At 44.3% G+C, this 20,006-nt stretch overlaps 1 protein-coding gene across 1 annotated transcript in view; it reads right to left on the bottom strand.

The window, feature by feature from the left end:
* Nucleotides 1–9,992: 9,992 nt before the first annotated feature.
* Nucleotides 9,993–20,006, bottom strand: part of NECAB3 (N-terminal EF-hand calcium binding protein 3) — a 153,859-nt gene continuing 143,845 nt past the window's right edge. The window contains exons 10-13 of the mRNA XM_015425260.1: nucleotides 18,594–18,706; nucleotides 13,039–13,116; nucleotides 11,295–11,386; nucleotides 9,993–10,436 (exon numbers count right to left, since the gene is read on the bottom strand). Coding sequence (XP_015280746.1) covers nucleotides 10,408–10,436; nucleotides 11,295–11,386; nucleotides 13,039–13,116; nucleotides 18,594–18,706 — 312 coding nt within the window. The 3' untranslated portion in view covers nucleotides 9,993–10,407. The remainder of the gene's footprint in view (nucleotides 10,437–11,294; nucleotides 11,387–13,038; nucleotides 13,117–18,593; nucleotides 18,707–20,006) is intronic.

The raw sequence follows: 20,006 nt of genomic DNA, 5'->3' as shown, positions 1-20,006 counted from the left end.
TAGTGAAGGGCGGGGTATAAATCCAATCTCTTCTTCTTCTTCCCCTGAGAGTATCTCTTCCTTCATTTCTGCTTACATGACTGCTTATTCCCTTTATTCTGCACAAGCGCATCTACTTTCCCTAGGAAAAGCTTTGTGGTTTTGTGCATGAGAACCAAAGCTGAATGCACCCTCCCCATCATGCAAATGGATAATGTGAATTCTGCAAAAAGAGGTACCCTTTGGAGAAGCTACCATCTGTGAGCAGATTTTAATAGGTCTTCCAAGTGCACTTTTCACTGTCATCTTTTATGTTGCCCCAGTCCTCAAAGAATAAGGCATGATCACCTGCATGGTATATGTGGACTTAAAGTGTGCCTTTCTTAAACCATGGGCTCAGGCCCATCTGTGATTGTAATGAATGACTATTCTTCTGTGTTCCAGGCCCAGGAGCTCTATGACTGGGTCAATGGTATTTACACGAACAGCTACCTACCAGCCATGAATGGTAAGAGCAGACAGATGCCTTGTAGAAAACTAGGGACTCAGTCCAAGGGAACAGGCTGTTACAGAAGAAACAATGCAGTGGATGTATATGGAAAGTATATTTTTATTTATTTTATTTATTTATTTTGGGATTTATATCCCGCCCCATCCAGTATTCAGCTCAGGGCGGCTTACAAAAGTTAAAAATACGTACAAACAACAGCATAATAAAACAATATATCTAACATAAAATTTGGTGCTAATTGATTTCCATAAAAATCCGAGATGGTCAACATGCATACATGTGTATATGTGTATGTAACTGACTCAGATTTCTGGGAGAGAGGGTATCTGACTATTTTTCATTCTCCAAGTCTCATTGTGCACAGATGCAATCTGAGAAGCTCGTGGTGGGCCTCTCCAAATTTTGTTTTATGCACATAGGCTGGCAGGACCATTGATGGCAATATAAATTTTGGATGTCTGCTCAGCTAAGCAAGAGACATGAGGACGTGCCCATTCTGAAAGGAGACTATTCTTTCTCCTAGGTATGCTCAGCAGAGGAATCACATTGCCTTCCATACTAAATGACAAGTGGATCAAAGCCAACACTGCCTTTTCCCAGGTACTGCAAGGACAGAGAAAGTGATTTTGCTATCTCCTAGAGCAACCATTCACCTAGCAAAGCACAATATTGATGAATGCAATGGGTGAACACCACAGTTCTAGAAAGAGGCTGGGTACAATGCACTGTTTGGGACTCACAAGATGTCTCGTGTGTCCTGCTCAGCTAGTTATTGTTATGCCTCTTTGTGGGGTTGGGGGGGGGACATTCAACCCTGAGGTTATAATATGTCCCATATATGACATTGGGGGTGGGTAACGGTATTCCGAAGGGGTGAACACCTCTACATCTTCTGTCTTTAGGATGGCCTAGTGATTTCAATGTGATCAGCACTGCCAGCCTTGAACCTTGAAAAGCATCCAATAAGAGGCAGAATGTTGAGAGGTCATCTGATTTTTTTAAAAAAACACACACCCCAAACCGTCAGATTGTGTCTCCTAATGCTCTGAGATGTCTCATTTTTCTGCTGCTAACTTTCAGGGTAATGGCCCTTAATGCAGTTTGTTGTAGGCCCTGCAAGTCTTGTACATCCTATAATAAAGACACCATGTAACCCCTATGAGTCTGAATGCTGAGAGCTGTACCTCCTTGTTGGCCCTGACTCCCTATTTGCCTATGATCATGCCCTTTGCCTCTGAACTGGGCCAGCCATTTCAGCTCCTTGCCCCAGGAGGCTGGACCAGTTGGAATCAGTCACACTTGATCCTGCAGACTTGCCCTACTCAAATACCCTTCAGTTGTGGTTCTTTGTAGTTTATAGAAAATGCAAATTAAAAAAATCCCCCTTGGGGGGGGGAAGCAGACAATTTCCTGGTGCCCCCAACAACTGTCTGATTGTGGTGACTAGTTAATGAATGGTCCACCTTCACTTTTGGGTTGGAAGGTTTGTGCCCTCCTTTCTGTTAATACAGAGGTTGGGCCTCACCTCCCTGTCCCTCACTAGTATGTCTCTTTGCCCTAGCTATTGCATCATCACCTCTTCTTTTTCATTGCTGGGTTAGCTATTAAGGGCCAATTGAACCCATCCAGTGGCCAGATTGGCGCAGGGTTCAACAGATCCTGAGACTTAACCAATGGCATTGTTATGTCTTACCCTGTGCTCTCAAATCTTGTAGGTTCCCATCTCCTAACGAGCCATGGAGCACAGCAGTTTTCTTCCCTCATTAAGCATGCCAAGCACCTTTCCCCGCTCATCCTGTGTTGACATTGTGCCCTCCTGCAGCACAGATTGGGGGGGGGGGAGAGCCCGCTTGCTGCCTTTCCCAGATGGAATGTCTGGTTCATCCATTATTCAGGGCACATAAGAGGACCATTCTGTTGGAGAGGCAAGTGCCAAACACACAGCAGGGAGGAACCCTGGGGCTTCTGGTTATTGTAGCATTCTCAGCTCTGACTCAAATCCTCACTCTCCCAGCTGCGATGAGCACCTGTGCTGACTTGACTACCTCTTCCCTGTGCATCATTCTCACGGGGGTTCAAAGATGCATGGTTGTGTTGATTTATTCAGATGTAGTGTTGTGGGGAAGAATCCTTCCTTCTCCGGGTTAGGAAGGGGATGGCCAAAATCTGGGATTCTTTAAAAAAATCTGGGATCATTTAAAATTTATCAGGGCAAGGCTGAAGTGATTAATGGTGGGCAACCTTCTTTGAATGACAGCTTGCCTGTTTTTCTCCTATGACGTGTAGAGTCCATTATGAAGTGCACTATAAGTTCACGTGGGGTAATAGGTCATGCCCACGTGGCCGAGGACACTCCCCAGAATCCTCTACAATATGAGCGTTTGGTGGCAAATGTGCAGTTGTTTTCTTCTATGGAAAAGGTTTCCTAATTATTTGAAACCTCTTCTGTAGTGTCCAAATCAAGGAGGGAATCCTTTTCAATCCAAACATTCTGGTTTCCCTTTCTAGTGCTTTCAACTATGTGCTAGAAAGAACTATCTTGTAGATTTGGAGTATCCAAGTAGGATAAAATTAATCCATCGAAGATTTGGAATGAATCAAAACTGTGGTTGCTGAAGTTACTCTGGAATAACTGGAATACTCTGGAATTTCTCATGGGGAAGTCCAGCTATGATAAAGATGTCATCAGGTCATGTTGAAAAAGGAGAATTTTACCTACCAGTTTAAAATGACATTCATGCAGAATCTACTTCTGCTGTATCCTTGGGTTGTTGCCTGTTTGAAAAAACCCCCCACAGATCTATTGCTGTTGTTTATCTTATGAAAATGTGAAAAAGACAAGAGTCCCTTTGTACGAGAGGGTGACAAATGAAACAGGAGCCGGTGTCTGAGATGCATGCCTGCAGGTTCATATTTTCCTGGCCTTGTACATCAGTGCTTCCAAACCTCCATAAAATCAAGAGAGCCTTATCCCTTGAAGAAGAATGGCACAGCATAAGAAGCCTAGTCAAAGAAAAACAGGTGATCAATGCTATGATTGATTTTTCTGCCTGCTGTGGAACTAGGACCCAAAATAAAAGCACGTCTTCTGAAAAGTCAAGACTCAGAGAAGGGCCTGCATGCAGCCAGAAATATTAACAAGTTATGGATCAACTGATATAGTGGGGCCTGAAGAACAAACCAATGTGTCAGAGAGGGAATGATATCAGAGTACCCAATGTATCAGGGCATGTGTATAGTTTCTCTGACGAATTCTCACTTTGTCTGAATCTGTAGCTATGAAATGTTTAGCACAGTAGGACAGGAAGAGTTTAATTAGTCACAAAACGATAGAAACTTCTTTAGGCTAATTTTATGAGGAAGAGGCTGACAGTATGCTGGGCAGATGGCTATATTATAGGGTTGCCAAGTGCTTTTTGAGCCGCAGTGGGGGACTCCTGGCTGGAGTGCGCGCGCGCGCGCCACACGCACGTCACCCGGAAGTGACGTGACAACACCGGGCACGCTGGGGGCGGGGCCACGACCATCTGAGGGAAAACCATAGAGTTTTCCCTCGGATGTCTGTAGTCCAGCACCCAGTGCGTGGTTGCGTCACTTCCGGGTGACGTGCACGTCGGGGTGGGGTTCCTCCCGGGGCCCGATCCGCCACCGGCGGGGAACGGGCCTCTGGGGCAGGGGTTTCCCCGCCCCCCAGGGAGACTTGGCAAGCCTACTATATTAGCTTCTTCTAGAGGCAACTTAGGGCTACTCTGTATGTTACAAGTGCCACATGGAAACATCCTGGAGTAGTTGCTGCAGAACAGACCTCTGTTATTCTCTCTATTCTTTTAGTACAGTAGCTTTCCACATTGATTATCCTGATGACAAAGCGTTTCAGTGCTATCATCAGAGGTTATTTCGGGGGGGAACGCGGGGGAATGCAGTTCCCCCGGGTGAGGTGCAGGGGGGCGGGGCACATGACGAAGCCCCACCCCCTGCTTCCGGCCACCCCGCTTCCAGCCCTCATTCAGCCAGGAGGAGGCAGGAGAAGAGGGAGGGTAAGTTGCTTCCTCCCCACCCCTGCCTGCCTGGGGCCAGGGAGGGCTTTGGCGGGGCTTCCTCGCACTCCCGCTGGCCTTGCAGGTCCACCGCCGGGCCCCTGATGTCAGGGGGTGTGGCATATGCTAATGAGTTATGCTAATGAGTTCCCCTACCTCTTTTTCTACGAAATGACCCCTGGCTATCATCAACTGTCACCAGATACCCAGTGATAGCACATAGATTTCTCACATAGTGCAGGCTTTCCATATGGCAAACTGTTAAACTGTGAAGACTATGGTAAGAGTACTTTTCATGTGAAGGCATCTAAATTGTGCAAGCTACTTCATAGACCCAACAGGAAAAAAGAGGACAATGGATTTGTGCTGCAAGTTAGCTTGAAATTGTGTACTTAGGTAAGATTAAAGGTAAAGGTTTCCCTTGCTCAAAAGCCAGTCGAATCCAACTCTAGGGGGTGGTGCTCATCTCCGTTTCCAAGCCGAAGAGCCAGCGCTGTCCAAAGACGTTTTCGTGGTCATGTGGCCAGCATGACTAAATGCTGAGGTGCACGGAACGCTGTTGCCTTCCCACCGAAGTGGTACCTATTTATCTACTTGCAATTTCTTGCTTTCGAAATGCTTGGTTGGCAGGAGCTGGGGCCAGAGATGGGAGCTCGCTCCATCACGCGGTACTAGGGTCGAACTGCTGAACTACTGATCTCCCAGTCTGCAGCTCAGCTCAGCGTCTTAACCTCTAAGCCACCGCGGCCCCTAGTAAGATTAGGGGCACTTAAAATCTAGAAGAAAGCTCCTGACTCCAGTGGTGAACTGGAAAATGTGGATTTTTTAAAAAAAAATTGGGAGAGTAAAAGTAATGGAAGAGAAAGTGTTTCCCTATTTTATTTAGACAATTCTTATCCTACATTAATTGTACAAGGTACTACTCATCTTGGTCTGATACCCTGGACTCTCATCAGGTACATTCAACACCCAGGTAGAAGGAGTCGTCTGTGGGTTGTTTTGTCATAACATACAGTGTGTCCCCTCCACTATATTTTCCTCAGGAAACAACAGCGATACATTAAGTTATCTTGAACAATGGAAAGTCCAATTATTTTTATTACTGAAAAAAACCCCACTTCACTTTCTGTAGAAGCATGAGAATATATAGGGTCAGATCCAGAGACCACACTGGCAATTTCTATTGCTTCCCCCTTCCTGCTATCCCTCACTTTCCCCTATCCCCCAGGAGCAGCATTTCATGGAGGTTAGCAGGATGCAGCGGCAAGTGAGAGGCAGGAAAGTTTTATCAAGTACATTGATGGAAAATGTAGTCCTAGAAATGCCACTGGTGCCACTGCAACACACGTGTAAGTGTTGGTGTTCCAGGAACTTGTTAGACAATGCCCGTAAGACACTCCCCCCTCCTCTTTGTGCTTGGGGTAGGTTTTGGATTTTTAGCATCCTCAAAAAGTTTTACATAATTAATATGTAATATGTACCCATTTAAAAATGAAGGAAAACAGTGAAAAGGCTGCCTATCCATCTCAGCAATGACACACCATTTTCTTTCAATCTGATTTAGTCAGTTTTAACAATCCATTAGCTTGTAAAGTGAACACATGAATCACTGACATTGGCAGTTCTACAATGCCAACTTTCAGGGAAGCCTCAAAGAATTCCTGGAACATGCCAAGCCTCTTATCTTGAAATGTGTGTGCATGTGTGTGTTTGAAAAGCACCAAGAGGTAAGAACAGAAAGTGGTTCTCTCTTCAGCATTTATTATTCAAACAAAGAACATTAGGAGAATTAATCAGAGGAGACAGGTCAAAACCTAACCAGTTTAAAGCAGCACAGTGGACTGTTTATTAAGAGACAGGGAACCTGGAGGACATAGTCATGTTTGGGTTATTTAATACAGACACAGCCTAGCATATACATAAAAAGAATAATAAGTAACCAGGCATTCATAAAATTAATAAAGTTTCTATTCTCTCCTTGGGCTGATCTTTTGCTTTCTGTTGTTTGAAAATGAACTTTTCCGCTTTTCCCTATCTGTAAGAAAACTGATAAGAGAATATGCAAAGCGCAAAGCATCCAACCACCATTTTGGAGAATTTAGTTTCTTATTTTTATAAAACATGCAATTTTCTATGTCCCAGAAAGGTCCATTTTATGTAAAATGGGGGAGGGGGGAAATGTGTTGCTTGACTGGATACTGACAAATAGCTAGAGACACTGGGGACAACACCACAAAACTTCTAGTGGTTTTATAACAGTTTTATAGAGTCCCCAAAATGTTCTAGAAAGTTTAGTGATAGTGCAGAGAATTCTCAGTGAGAGATTCTTTCCTGTCAGAGAACTACAGTTCCCAGAGTTTCTCAGAAAATGGAATAACTATGAAACCAGTTTAAGTCTGTAGTGTAAACATGCCGTAAGAGGTTCTTTCGGAGCTGAATTATAGATAAGAACATAAGAGATGCCAATGTTGGATCAGGCCAAAGGCCCATCCAGTCCAACACTCTGTATCACACAGTGGCCAGAAATATCAGGTGCCATCAGGAGGTCCACCAGTGGGGCCAGGACATTAGAAGCCATCCCACTGTTGACCCCCCCAAGCACCAAGATGACAGAGAATCACTTGCCCCAGAGTCCCTATCTATACCTTGTGGCTAATAGCCACTGATGGACCTCTGCTCCATATGCTTATCTAATTCCCGTTTGAAGCCGTCCATGCTTGTAGCCTCCACCACTTCCTGTGGCAGTGAATTCCAAGGGTTAATCACTCTTTGGGTGAAGAAATAACACTGCAGCCACAAAGCTCCTACTGCCTCTTGTCCCAGAGGGAAAGGGAGTAACTAACCCTTTCCCTGACAATCGTCATTCCACTGAAACTCAGGTCCAAGCTAGATGTTAGGTTTTTTAAGGAGCTGGGTCCAGGTTCCCTGCAGCCCCACAGCTACTGCAGGGGAATGGCTTTTAAAAAATAAAGGAGAGTTCAAACAGGCTAGGAAGGCCACTGTGGAGGGAGAAAAGGCTTCCCCCCTCCTCACTGGGATTGCCAGGTCCCCCCTGGCCACCAGCAGACGATGGGGGGTTAGGGTGGGAAACTCTTGGGAGATCCAGGTTGGGAAACTCTTGGAAATCTGGGGATGGAGCCTGGGGAGGACAGTGGGGTATGATGCCATAGAGTCCATCATCCAAAGCATGCATTTCCCCCAGGGGAACTGGAGATGAGCTGTAATTCTAGGGGATCCCCAGGTCCCACCTCGAGGCTGGCGTGGCATCCCTCCTCCCTAGCTGTTTCCCCATGCTTAAACAGTGTTGAGGGGCATTATTTCCCCAATTTTGCTGCACAGAATACACCATAAAGGTAAAGGTTCCCTTGCTCGAAAGCCAGTCGAGTCCGACTCTAGGGTTGCGGTGCTCATCTCCGTTTCCAAGCTGAAGAGCCAGCGCTGTCCAAAGACGTTTCAGTGGTCATGTGGCCAGCATGAGTAAACATCAAGGCGCACGGAACGCTGTTACCTTCCCACTGTAGTGGTACCTATTTATCTACTTGCAATTTCTTGCTTTCGAATTGCTAGGTTGGCCGGAGCTGGAACTAGAGACGGGAGCTCACTCCGTCATGCGGCACACTCGGGTCTCGAACTGCCAAACTACCGACCTTCCACAGCCTGCAGTTCAGCGTCTTAACCACTTGAGCCACCGCAGCTCCAGAATACACCATGTGGAGCAGCAAAAATGGAGGAATAACTCCCCCCAGCAGTGTCTCAGCATAGAGAAATGGTGGGGCGGGATGGGGGGGGCAGGTGACCTTTCTCCCCTGCAGTGGCATTCCAAGCCCATTTGGGCTCTCCTTTATTTTTTAAACCCATCCCCCTGCAGCTGCTGTGTGGCTGCAGGGAACCCAGACCCAACTCTTTAAAAGCCCAAACATCTGATTTGGCACTCACTTCCACCATTCTAATTTTATACGTGCAGGCTCCCATATTTGTAAGACAAACATGGGTTTGAAATAGGGGGACAAAATAATATAAGGCCCTTCAGCGGATCTGGAGTTCCTTTTAAAAGAAATCAGAAATGCTGTCTTTAACAAAGTTATACCTTTCTAGGTCCACTGAAGTCAGTGGGATTAGAAGTATGTAACTCTGTTTAGGATTGCACAACTGTTATGAGGATTACACTGGGTAATCCCCTTTAATGACCTTGATCTCCTTGGAGAAAAGGGCAAGATATAAGTGCAATAAAGAAGCAGTACTAATCAGAGAAACGAAATTACTTCATTAGATGTATGAGAGACACTCCAGGGCCATAGCTCCACTCCATCGTTATATTGTTTTCGGAATGTATGCAGCATTTTTGAGGATAATTACAGTTCTCTTAATTATATGCATCTAAATCCCCAGTGTTTCTTTGAGAACATGCTAACAAATATACAAGGCTAGTTATGAATTAAATCATATCCCTGCCCTGCCCGCATTAGTGAGATCCACCACATAATGAAGCAGAAACCAGGAGGGTAAACTGATTAGTAATCTGGGATACCACCAGTAGGCAAGTGCTCAAGTGATCCAGTTTGGTCCTGATGACAATTCTGGCCAGTCTGGAAGGATTTTCTGAGTTTATTTCTCAGATATTTCACCTCTAGAAATCAGGAGCTGGGTCTATTTTTTAAAGCTGGTTCCTCAAATGGCGTGGCCCCGCCCCCAGCGTGCGACGTCACTTCCGGGTGGTGTGCACGCGGGGGTGGGGTTTCCCCTGGGCCCCGATTCCGTGGGAGCGGGAATCGGGGCTTGAAAGCGGGGGGAAATCCGCCCCCCGGGGGCATTTGGCAGCCCTATAAAGAACATGTTGCTGAGGGTACACTACGTGCATCAATAAGAAAGGGTCACACTAACAAGAAAGGTGGATTTCGCATAAGGAAGTGGCTGCTGTTTAGCATAAGAATAGCATCCTGCTTGATCAGATTAAAAGGCCCGGCTCATCCAGCATCCTGTTTCTCAAGTGTCCAGCCAGGAGCCTCTATGAAGCCCACAAACATAGAATGAAGGTGTTGTTTGCCCACCAGCAACTGGAATTCAGTACATGCTGCACATGAAGACATAGCCTCTGTCTAGCCATCATGGCTGTTGGTAGATGTATCCTCCATGAATATGTCTAATCCCTTTTAAAACCATCCAAACTACATGGAATTGGAAACTATGGGCACAGTATCTGTTTCTCAGCCTACAGTCAGGACTGTGTTTATGGTTTCTCCACACTTCTGCAGATACACACAGGCTTGAATACAAAGCACTTATTTGTTCCAGATAATCTTTTTTATCTCTTTTTTTTAAACTCTCACTGGTAGACATTTCCTAAACTTGAGGCACAAGGCAGGGAAACACTGGTCATAACGCCCTCAAAATCTTTCTGTCTTCTCTTTAATTAATCTCTAGAGGTTTGTACAATAACAATAGCCCAACTCTTCATTTGGTCCTTCATTATAACTTCGGTCTCACAGCTCTACAACAGTCCTTTAGAACTATCCTCCCTTTGTGTACCATCACTAGATGGTTTTGTATCCCCATCCCGCTGTGCTTCTGTCATACACCATTTGCATAGCCAGAAAGGCTAGCAAGGCTATGACATCATTCTGTGTGAAAGTTCTATGTCGACATAGTAGAGGGGTGCAAATAACATTCAGGAATGATGGCAGGGTGCGATCCGAAGTGCTCTCCCATTCCTACAGCTACTGAGGAAATGAAGATAAAAGCATTCCACGAGAATATAGAGGAGGAAAGAGGCATGGAAGCAGTTGGGGATGGAGAATAACAACCCAGGAAGGGAGGCTGCCTTTGAAGGATAACATTTGATCCATCAGCATGCTGGTTGCTTTGTAGAAATGCCAGAGGAGATCAGTTGTTGTTCATGATCCACCAGGAAGCTGAGAAAACAAATGAGACATTCTCAAAGTTCACATAGACAGAAGGGGAGACAGGTTGGTCTAAGGAACCCCCTTGGGCAGAAATGCCAAACTATGTGCAATGGGCCAACATTGACAGAGAGAGTACTCCATCTTTCTGTGTTACACCTCTGAGGATGCCAGTCACAGCTGCTGGCAAAATGTCAGGTACTACAATGCCAAGACCACGGCCACACATCCCGGAAAATCTACAGCAACTAATAAATTCCGGCCGTGAAAGCCTTCGACAACATATATGTGCAATGGTTCCATGTTTTCCTTATGCGACTCAAGCAGAATTTGAAGAATCTAAATTTAGGAAATCAGCTGGCAGAAGTATTTATCTTTATTCATATTTGTGACCTCAGATATGCCAACCTCTGATTTCAACAATTTGATCCAAGAGTGCTCTTTGGACTGACTACAAGGCAAAGGAACGCAGCACTGTAGCCTATGCAAATCTCATCTCTCCCGGGTGACAATAAGAGCAATGGATATAGTGGGCCCCTCTCGTCTGTCCTGCGGCTGCCTTAACTATATGGAGTTATTTCCAAACATTATTTAATTTAGTGGTTTCTGATTCCTTTCTTATTAAACTGAGGTTGCAGCCTGATGCACACTCACTTTGTAGGAGAAAATCCCACTAAATGGCATGGCACTTGAAAACAAGCATAAAATCAGGCTGCATGGAAGTTACTTCTGAAATTTGCAACAAAATTTAGATACACACTATGATCAGTGCCTGACAAAATGTTTTGCAGCTTTCAGAAGGAATAATATGAATGCCTATTGTCCACTAGGTGGAAACAAAAGCACAGGTTTGTACTGAAACATACCCACCTGGAAACAACATGGTGGTCAAGAGTTCTGGAGAATCCAATAAGTCAATGAGGATTCGCTGGAACTTCTTGCTGCAATTAGATTGCAGATGGCTGTAAAACAATTATAAAAGTTATAGCAATATATATAATATTTATGCCTCAGCCTGTCTGTACTTCTAAGAGCAATAAGAGGGCAGGTCCTGTTCAATATACTTTAATAGTATTTGTACAGTTCCTCACCATGTAAGAATGCCACAGACCGTCTTTCACCTTAGAGGGAATTTGATCCCAGTTTCACCTCTGTAACAAACTGACTACCTTCTACCATTCTTCACCTATTTTACTGTGGTGCAGCAAACCTTTCTCACACACTGGAAGAAGGGCTGCTCTGCTTCTATATATGTCTCCCTGCACTGTGGGATCTTCTGCATTCTCATTTTTGTCACTTATGTGTCCCTATTGGTTCAGGGTTTTTTGTCTTTTCCACTGCTGGACCTCCTGATGGCACCTGGTATTTTTGGCCACTGCGTGACAGATTGTTGGACTAGATGGGCCATTGGCCTGATCCAACATTGGCTTCTCTTATGTTCTTATATTCCACCCTCTACTGGTTGATTCAATATTACATCTCTTCATGTCGGGCATATCTCCCTGCATATTTAAATCGCAGGGTTTTTTGCTGGACAAAGAGTAATGTAATATCGAATGGACCACCAGAGAAAGCAAAACACATGTGAAACAGAAACTCCCTCCCCCCGAAGCAACAGAAATACACAAGTGAAGAAAATAAAAATGCAAAGGTGACCTGATTTAGGATGTGCTGACATGAGGCATAAAACTGAGAACTAAGAAGCACTCTCATAAGGTGTTGCCCTATTATTTTAACCCTCTTGTCACACTATACCTATCAAAAGCAATAATAAATCCTTTCTTTGTCCCAACTTTGTTAATTCCTCATTGCCACAATGCCAGACATACTTTATGGACATTTCTTAGGGACTTCTCTCTGACTAGCTTGCTGGACTGAAGGAGAATAGAAAAGTGTCCCATCACTCCCTCCAATCAACTTCCTGTAAGTTAGCCTTCCATTCTTTAGGACTCATATATCTGAAGAATGGCAAAATCAGATGGAGAGAACAAATAATCATGGAATGCGGGTCTTCCGTTCTAACTGATGTGTGCTAGGTACAGGACAGACAAAAGAAACTACTCCCTGCACAGGACAATAAGCAAATTCATATATGAAATTCACTGCCACAAAACTGAGCTATATAGGGGCAGCGGACAAATTCATGGAAGATGATTCTTTTGACCAGCAATTATTATTAGCATGAATAATCAAATGAACTTCCATGTTCAGAGACAGTGTGCTACAGAGTACCAGTTGCTGGGCAGCAACACTGGAGGGAGGGATATCGTCTTCTTGTTTGTGGGCTTCTCTGGGGCATCAGGTTGTTCACTGTGAGAAAAAGGATGCTGGACTAGATGGACTTTATTGGCATCCAGCAGGCCTCTTAGTTGATAATGAACTGCTCACTACAAGCATGGAAATGAGCTGAATGATGGCATTTCTAAACTTGGCTGCACTTGAATGACTGGGACCTGGCTACATGGTAATGTTCAAATGAAGAAAAGAAAAGCTCAGTCTGCAATATACACCCAATCCACACCTGATCACTTAAGAAGTGTCTTCATGAATTGGCCATATACATTTAAACTCAGACTCTATGCAAACACAGCACAAATGGTAAGAAAGTACCAACCTTCTCCATGAAGGCACATCTTGCCAGAACTCATAGAGGATGAAGCATGCCTCGCTTGTCAGTTTGTGGGCAGACACACTGCAGGGAAAGAAGACCAGCCAGGAGGAAAAATGTTATCACTACACACCAGGCTGTGCATAGTATACAAAAATGAGACTCCAGTGTCTACAGCCAGCCTGGCTCCTGTACCATAATTACTTATCTGCAGTGACTCATGGATAGGCTTTTGTTGTTGTTTTCGTGGAAATGATAATAGCCTTCACACAGATGTTAAAGAACTGCCAGTGCTTTTAAAGGAACATGCAGATTTCTTATGTTATCTCACAGCCTGTGCACCCAGAATAGCAGACACCAAAGCTTTTATCTGATTTGCTGAACCTCCACATTTCCTTAATTCAAATGAAATGACTGAACATGATGAGATTCTTCATTCACATGAATTGATACCAGACCTCGCATGCCAGTAAGGAGGTCTCATTCCCTCCAGCATTTCAGGGTACATGTAAACGTTAAGTTTCATAAATACATCTAACAAATAAAATTGATAAAACTGAAATGGATCTATCACTGAAAATGGCAGCCCTGTGCCAGGTTTTTCATGATGCTTCCAAATGGGAGCTTCCACTGAAAATGGCAGCCCTGTGTCAAGTTTTCCAGATTCATCCCTTATTGTTTAAACATACTTATCTGGATTGTTTCCCTGACCCCCACCAGTGGCAACTAATGATTTGGAGTGGAGTGGGGAGATATGTGTTGTGATGATGGTCATGGTACAGGAAAAAGAGTTTCAGTGGGGAGGAGGGGTCACTCCCCACTGGGCTGCAATCCTTTATGTCAGTTGCATGATGAGCCTAACACCTAATTCTGCAACCTGGACTGCAGCAGCAGAGGTTTTCACTCAGACTGTTCTGCTTCATTGCTGTGCTACCTGGGAATTAAACCTGTGTTGACGTGTGCATAGAATGTAATTTTCTAGGGACACTTTCATAGAGGACCCATTGCAGGTCGCTTTTCCACAGAGTGGGCTTACAATGAAGTGTTGCTGGATGAGTGAGATATGTTAAATCATAATACACTTATTGGAAAAAATTCTTCTTGACCCTAAATTAAGGACCTGTTCTCACAATTTTCATTTTTTGGTAGATGCAAAGTGTGCTGACCTCAAATTATTAGGGCAGTTGTGTGAATACCTATGCAGTACGGATCGGTTTGGTTACACTACCATGTCTTGCCAAAAAAATAATAGTATATTTGCAGTGCCAAAATGCAAACCTGGTTCACTGTTCATTCATGGGTTCAATCCAAGATAGTACTGTTCATTCATGGGTTCAATCCAAGATACTAATTCACCTACAAAGCCCTTCATGGCTGTGGATTTCGGTATCTGCAACACTGTCTCTTCCAGTATATACTGGTGCTCATTTGAGCAAAGTCTTCTGAAGCTGCCACTTTGTAAGTGCGTAAGATCAACAGCTGCCCGTATGTGTGCATTCTCTGTTTTGCCCCCCCCTTTATGGAATGGTTTGCCTGAGGAATTCAGGAAGGCTCCCACAGTTCTCTCCTTTCACAGAATATGCGAGACAGAATTGTTCAGGAGGGCATTTTTATAAAGGGAATGGATTACAGCTGAAGAAGAAGAGGAGGTTTTTATATCCTACTTTTCTCTATCTTAAGGAGTCTCAAAGAGGCTTACAATCACCTTCTGCTCCCACTCCCCACAACAGGTGCCTTGTGAGGTAGGTGGGGCTGACAGTGTTCTAAGAGAACTGTGACTGGCCCAAGGTCACCCAGCAGGCTTCCTGTGGGGAAGTGAGGAATCAAACTTGGCTCTCCAAATCAGAGTCTTCCGCTCTTAACCACTACACCATGCAGGCTCTAATAGTAGTTATTGTCTGGGAATTCCTAGTCTTCATTGTACTGATAATTGTACAGATAATACTGCTTTTTTGCAGTTTTGTATTCTTGGTTTATTATATTATTATACAGCTCCTAATGTATTCCCTAATTTTGTAATCCAGTTTTTAAAATGTGGGATTGCTTGTTGTGTGTATTGTACTGTTTCTATTGCACTGTTTCTAATTGTGTAATGTTTCTTGAGTCTCAATGAGAAAGGTGGGCTACAGATGATGCAAATAAATAAACAGGATTCCTTGAACGAATGCTGTCATTAAATGTTTGATAATGTGTGGAAACATTGCTGGAATCACCAGATGACTGGAAAATGTGGCTGCCAAATGTTCAGAGGATTTTGAGAGTTAGACCCTCAGCCCAACTAAATTCTGTATTGGTGGCGACTATTAGCAGAAGACAGCATTGCAAACTTTTTCAGAGTTACCTATTTCTTCATTAGAGAACAGAAGAATTGACTAACTTTTTAGAAACAACAAATATAATTATGGAACCAGGAGGAGGGGGATGGGAGTCCGAACTCTGCAGCTTTTCAGCACGCATTATAAATAGCAAATTCACTCTCTGTGCCTGTTTGTTTTGCCATCTGTGTAGGAAGAGGAGCAGCCATATTTCTCTGTAATGAGTCTGTCTCTTGTACCCCAGTGCTTACTTGCTTTATGGGGCTGTTAGGTGGACAGATTAGTCGGTGGATGTTTATCAGGTCTGGAGTACAAAGCAGCACTGTATACACTCCATGTGTTATAAATAGCACCTTCCTGGCTATTGAGAGAGTGAATGAAGGTTTGTATGCTGAAGATGAAGAGTTCAACAAAAGGCACAATGGCCATTCTTAAACACATTTCTCATCCAAGCAACCTATAAAAGTCAAGTTTTGGAAGACTTACTGTAGGCAGCTGCTCTGTCTGGCTGTGATTTCTGTGTAGGACTGGAGAGCTTGGCGAAATGCCTCTAATCCATTTTCCGTCACTGAGATCTCCCTCTGTGCCACCAGGATGTGCTGCAGGGAGGGAGAAGAGATGGAGGGTGAGTCTCCCCATTCTGACAGGCAACATTCAAGGTTGCCTGATGTTTCTTGCACTGAAAGTGGCCCTTTGCATTTAAGGATTCCTCCGTGTTTCAAAATGCACCCAAACATGCCTTGCAACATCCATAGCTTAACTGGGCAAACTTTATGCAAGGCACAAGCAAACACACTAACATGGAGAATGATGGCTGAAAAGAAGAATTTACTGATACTGCCAGGGGCAAGAGGCAGAATTCCAGCTGGTGCCACTGGGTTTTCTTTGTCAACTGTGGCAAAAGGAGAAGCATCACGGGAAAGCAAGGAAAGGTGCCAGCTGGCATGGAGTAATAATGTTTGCCAGAAAGCCAAACACATGGGCACGATATCACATTACAACCAATATATTTATATAGTCCCAGCTATGTACAACATGATTGACAGACTAATGTGTGCAAACAACAGGGTTTCCTGTCCCCAAAAGCTTACATGTTCCATATAGAGAGTTGGGCATGGGCATTGGGAGTGGGAGTGGGAATGGGAAGAAGGGGAAAGGCAAGCTGAAAGAACTTTACTTCTTCTCTGATATACCAATGAATAAACTCTGTAATGTTCAGAATTATTCAGAGAACATGATGCATTTGTTCATTCCATCAGCATAGCTATAGCAGGGGTGGGCAAAGTGTACGGGCCCCGCTCCCTACCTATGTATGCATTGTCATCAGCTTTTTAAAATGTGGGATTGCTTGTTGTGTGTATTGTACTGTTTCTATTGCACTGTTTCTAATTGTGTAATGTTTCTTGAGTCTCAATGTGAAAGGTGGGCTACAGATGATGCAAATAAATAAACAGGATTCCTTGAACGAATGCTGTCATTAAATGTTTGATAATGTGTGGAAACATTGCTGGAATCACCAGATGACTGGAAAATGTGGCTGCCAAATGTTCAGAGGATTTTGAGAGTTAGACCCTCAGCCCAACTAAATTCTGTATTGGTGGCGACTATTAGCAGAAGACAGCATTGCAAACTTTTTCAGAGTTACCTATTTCTTCATTAGAGAACAGAAGAATTGACTAACTTTTTAGAAACAACAAATATAATTATGGAACCAGGAGGAGGGGGATGGGAGTCCGAACTCTGCAGCTTTTCAGCACGCATTATAAATAGCAAATTCACTCTCTGTGCCTGTTTGTTTTGCCATCTGTGTAGGAAGAGGAGCAGCCATATTTCTCTGTAATGAGTCTGTCTCTTGTACCCCAGTGCTTACTTGCTTTATGGGGCTGTTAGGTGGACAGATTAGTCGGTGGATGTTTATCAGGTCTGGAGTACAAAGCAGCACTGTATACACTCCATGTGTTATAAATAGCACCTTCCTGGCTATTGAGAGAGTGAATGAAGGTTTGTATGCTGAAGATGAAGAGTTCAACAAAAGCCACAATGGCCATTCTTAAACACATTTCTCATCCAAGCAACCTATAAAAGTCAAGTTTTGGAAGACTTACTGTAGGCAGCTGCTCTGTCTGACTGTGATTTCTGTGTAGGACTGCAGAGCTTGGCGAAATGCCTCTAATCCATTTTCCGTCACTGAGATCTCCCGCTGTGCCACCAGGACGTGCTGCAGGGAGGGAGAAGAGATGGAGGGTGAGTCTCCCCATTCTGACAGGGAACATTCAAGGTTGCCTGATGTTCCTTGCACTGAAAGTGGCCCTTTACATTTAAGGATTTCAAAATGCACCCAAACATGCCCTGCAACATCCATAGCTTAACTGGGCAAACTTTATGCAAGGCACAAGCAAACACACTAACATGGAGAGTTTATTATATTATTATACAGCTCCTAATGTATTCCCTAATTTTGTAATCCAGTTTTTAAAATGTGGGATTGCTTGTTGTGTGTATTGTACTGTTTCTATTGCACTGTTTCTAATTGTGTAATGTTTCTTGAGTCTCAATGTGAAAGGTGGGCTACAGATGATGCAAATAAATAAACAGGATTCCTTGAACGAATGCTGTCATTAAATGTTTGATAATGTGTGGAAACATTGCTGGAATCACCAGATGACTGGAAAATGTGGCTGCCAAATGTTCAGAGGATTTTGAGAGTTAGACCCTCAGCCCAACTAAATTCTGTATTGGTGGCGACTATTAGCAGAAGACAGCATTGCAAACTTTTTCAGAGTTACCTATTTCTTCATTAGAGAACAGAAGAATTGACTAACTTTTTAGAAACAACAAATATAATTATGGAACCAGGAGGAGGGGGATGGGAGTCCGAACTCTGCAGCTTTTCAGCACGCATTATAAATAGCAAATTCACTCTCTGTGCCTGTTTGTTTTGCCATCTGTGTAGGAAGAGGAGCAGCCATATTTCTCTGTAATGAGTCTGTCTCTTGTACCCCAGTGCTTACTTGCTTTATGGGGCTGTTAGGTGGACAGATTAGTCGGTGGATGTTTATCAGGTCTGGAGTACAAAGCAGCACTGTATACACTCCATGTGTTATAAATAGCACCTTCCTGGCTATTGAGAGAGTGAATGAAGGTTTGTATGCTGAAGATGAAGAGTTCAACAAAAGGCACAATGGCCATTCTTAAACACATTTCTCATCCAAGCAACCTATAAAAGTCAAGTTTTGGAAGACTTACTGTAGGCAGCTGCTCTGTCTGGCTGTGATTTCTGTGTAGGACTGGAGAGCTTGGCGAAATGCCTCTAATCCATTTTCCGTCACTGAGATCTCCCTCTGTGCCACCAGGATGTGCTGCAGGGAGGGAGAAGAGATGGAGGGTGAGTCTCCCCATTCTGACAGGCAACATTCAAGGTTGCCTGATGTTTCTTGCACTGAAAGTGGCCCTTTGCATTTAAGGATTCCTCCGTGTTTCAAAATGCACCCAAACATGCCTTGCAACATCCATAGCTTAACTGGGCAAACTTTATGCAAGGCACAAGCAAACACACTAACATGGAGAGTGATGGCTGAAAAGAAGAATTTACTGATACTGCCAGGGGCAAGAGGCAGAATTCCAGCTGGTGCCACTGGGTTTCCTTTGTCAACTGTGGCAAAAGGAGAAGCATCAAGGGAAAGCAAGGAAAGGTGCCAGCTGGCATGGAGTAATAATGTTTGCCAGAAAGCCAAACACATGGGCACGATATCACATTACAACCAATATATTTATATAGTCCCAGCTATGTACAACATGGTTGACAGACTAATGTGTGCAAACGACAGGGTTTCCTGTCCCCAAAAGCTTACATGTTCCATATAGAGAGTTGGGCATGGGCATTGGGAGTGGGAGTGGGAATGGGAAGAAGGGGAAAGGCAAGCTGAAAGAACTTTACTTCTTCTCTGATATACCAATGAATAAACTCTGTAATGTTCAGAATTATTCAGAGAACATGATGCATTTGTTCATTCCATCAGCATATCTATAGCAGGGGTGGGCAAGTTGTATGGGCCCCGCTCCCTACCGCTCCAGCGCGAGCCCCAGGGAGCCAGCGACGGGCCTCTTTCAGCACGTGGGCTCCCCAGCCTCTGGTGGGGGGGAGCTTGGCGGATGCAAGAGGTTTCTCCTCTGTTGCAGGGGGCGGGGCTTGGTCATGTGACCACCCCGCCCCCTGGGCTGGTCACTCCCGGAGAGCTCCGGCCCCATGAGACCCCTGCAAGGGGGAAGCAGTTTTGCTGGTGGGGAAGATAAATCATCTCTCAAATTCCATTGCAAGTGCTGAGGGGCCGGCTTTTGTCCTAAGTCCCAGAGAAAAAGGATCATCATATTGGACTGCAGAATCAGGGAGGCAGGCCATGCCTCTTTCTCCTCCTCAGTCTGCTGAGGACTTCTTCACTCTCGTAATCCAACACATCTTTGCCTATAATCTTTGCTTCTCTGGCCCCATCACATCCAGCCACTGAACAGTCTCCTGCTCCAAATGATTGCTTTCTTCTTTGCTGTCCCATTATGCCTGTCTCCTAGAACACTTATATGATGCCACTTCCAATTCTTTCATAAGACCCAACAATTTCCAGGAAGCGTTCGGCACCACCCCTTAACCCCATCCCCTACCTA

This window comes from Gekko japonicus, unplaced genomic scaffold (genome assembly GCF_001447785.1).
Source record: "Gekko japonicus isolate JY-2015 unplaced genomic scaffold, Gekko_japonicus_V1.1 scaffold2, whole genome shotgun sequence".
Lineage (NCBI taxonomy): Eukaryota > Metazoa > Chordata > Lepidosauria > Squamata > Gekkonidae > Gekko > Gekko japonicus.
This window is presented reverse-complemented; position numbering and strand designations above follow the sequence as displayed.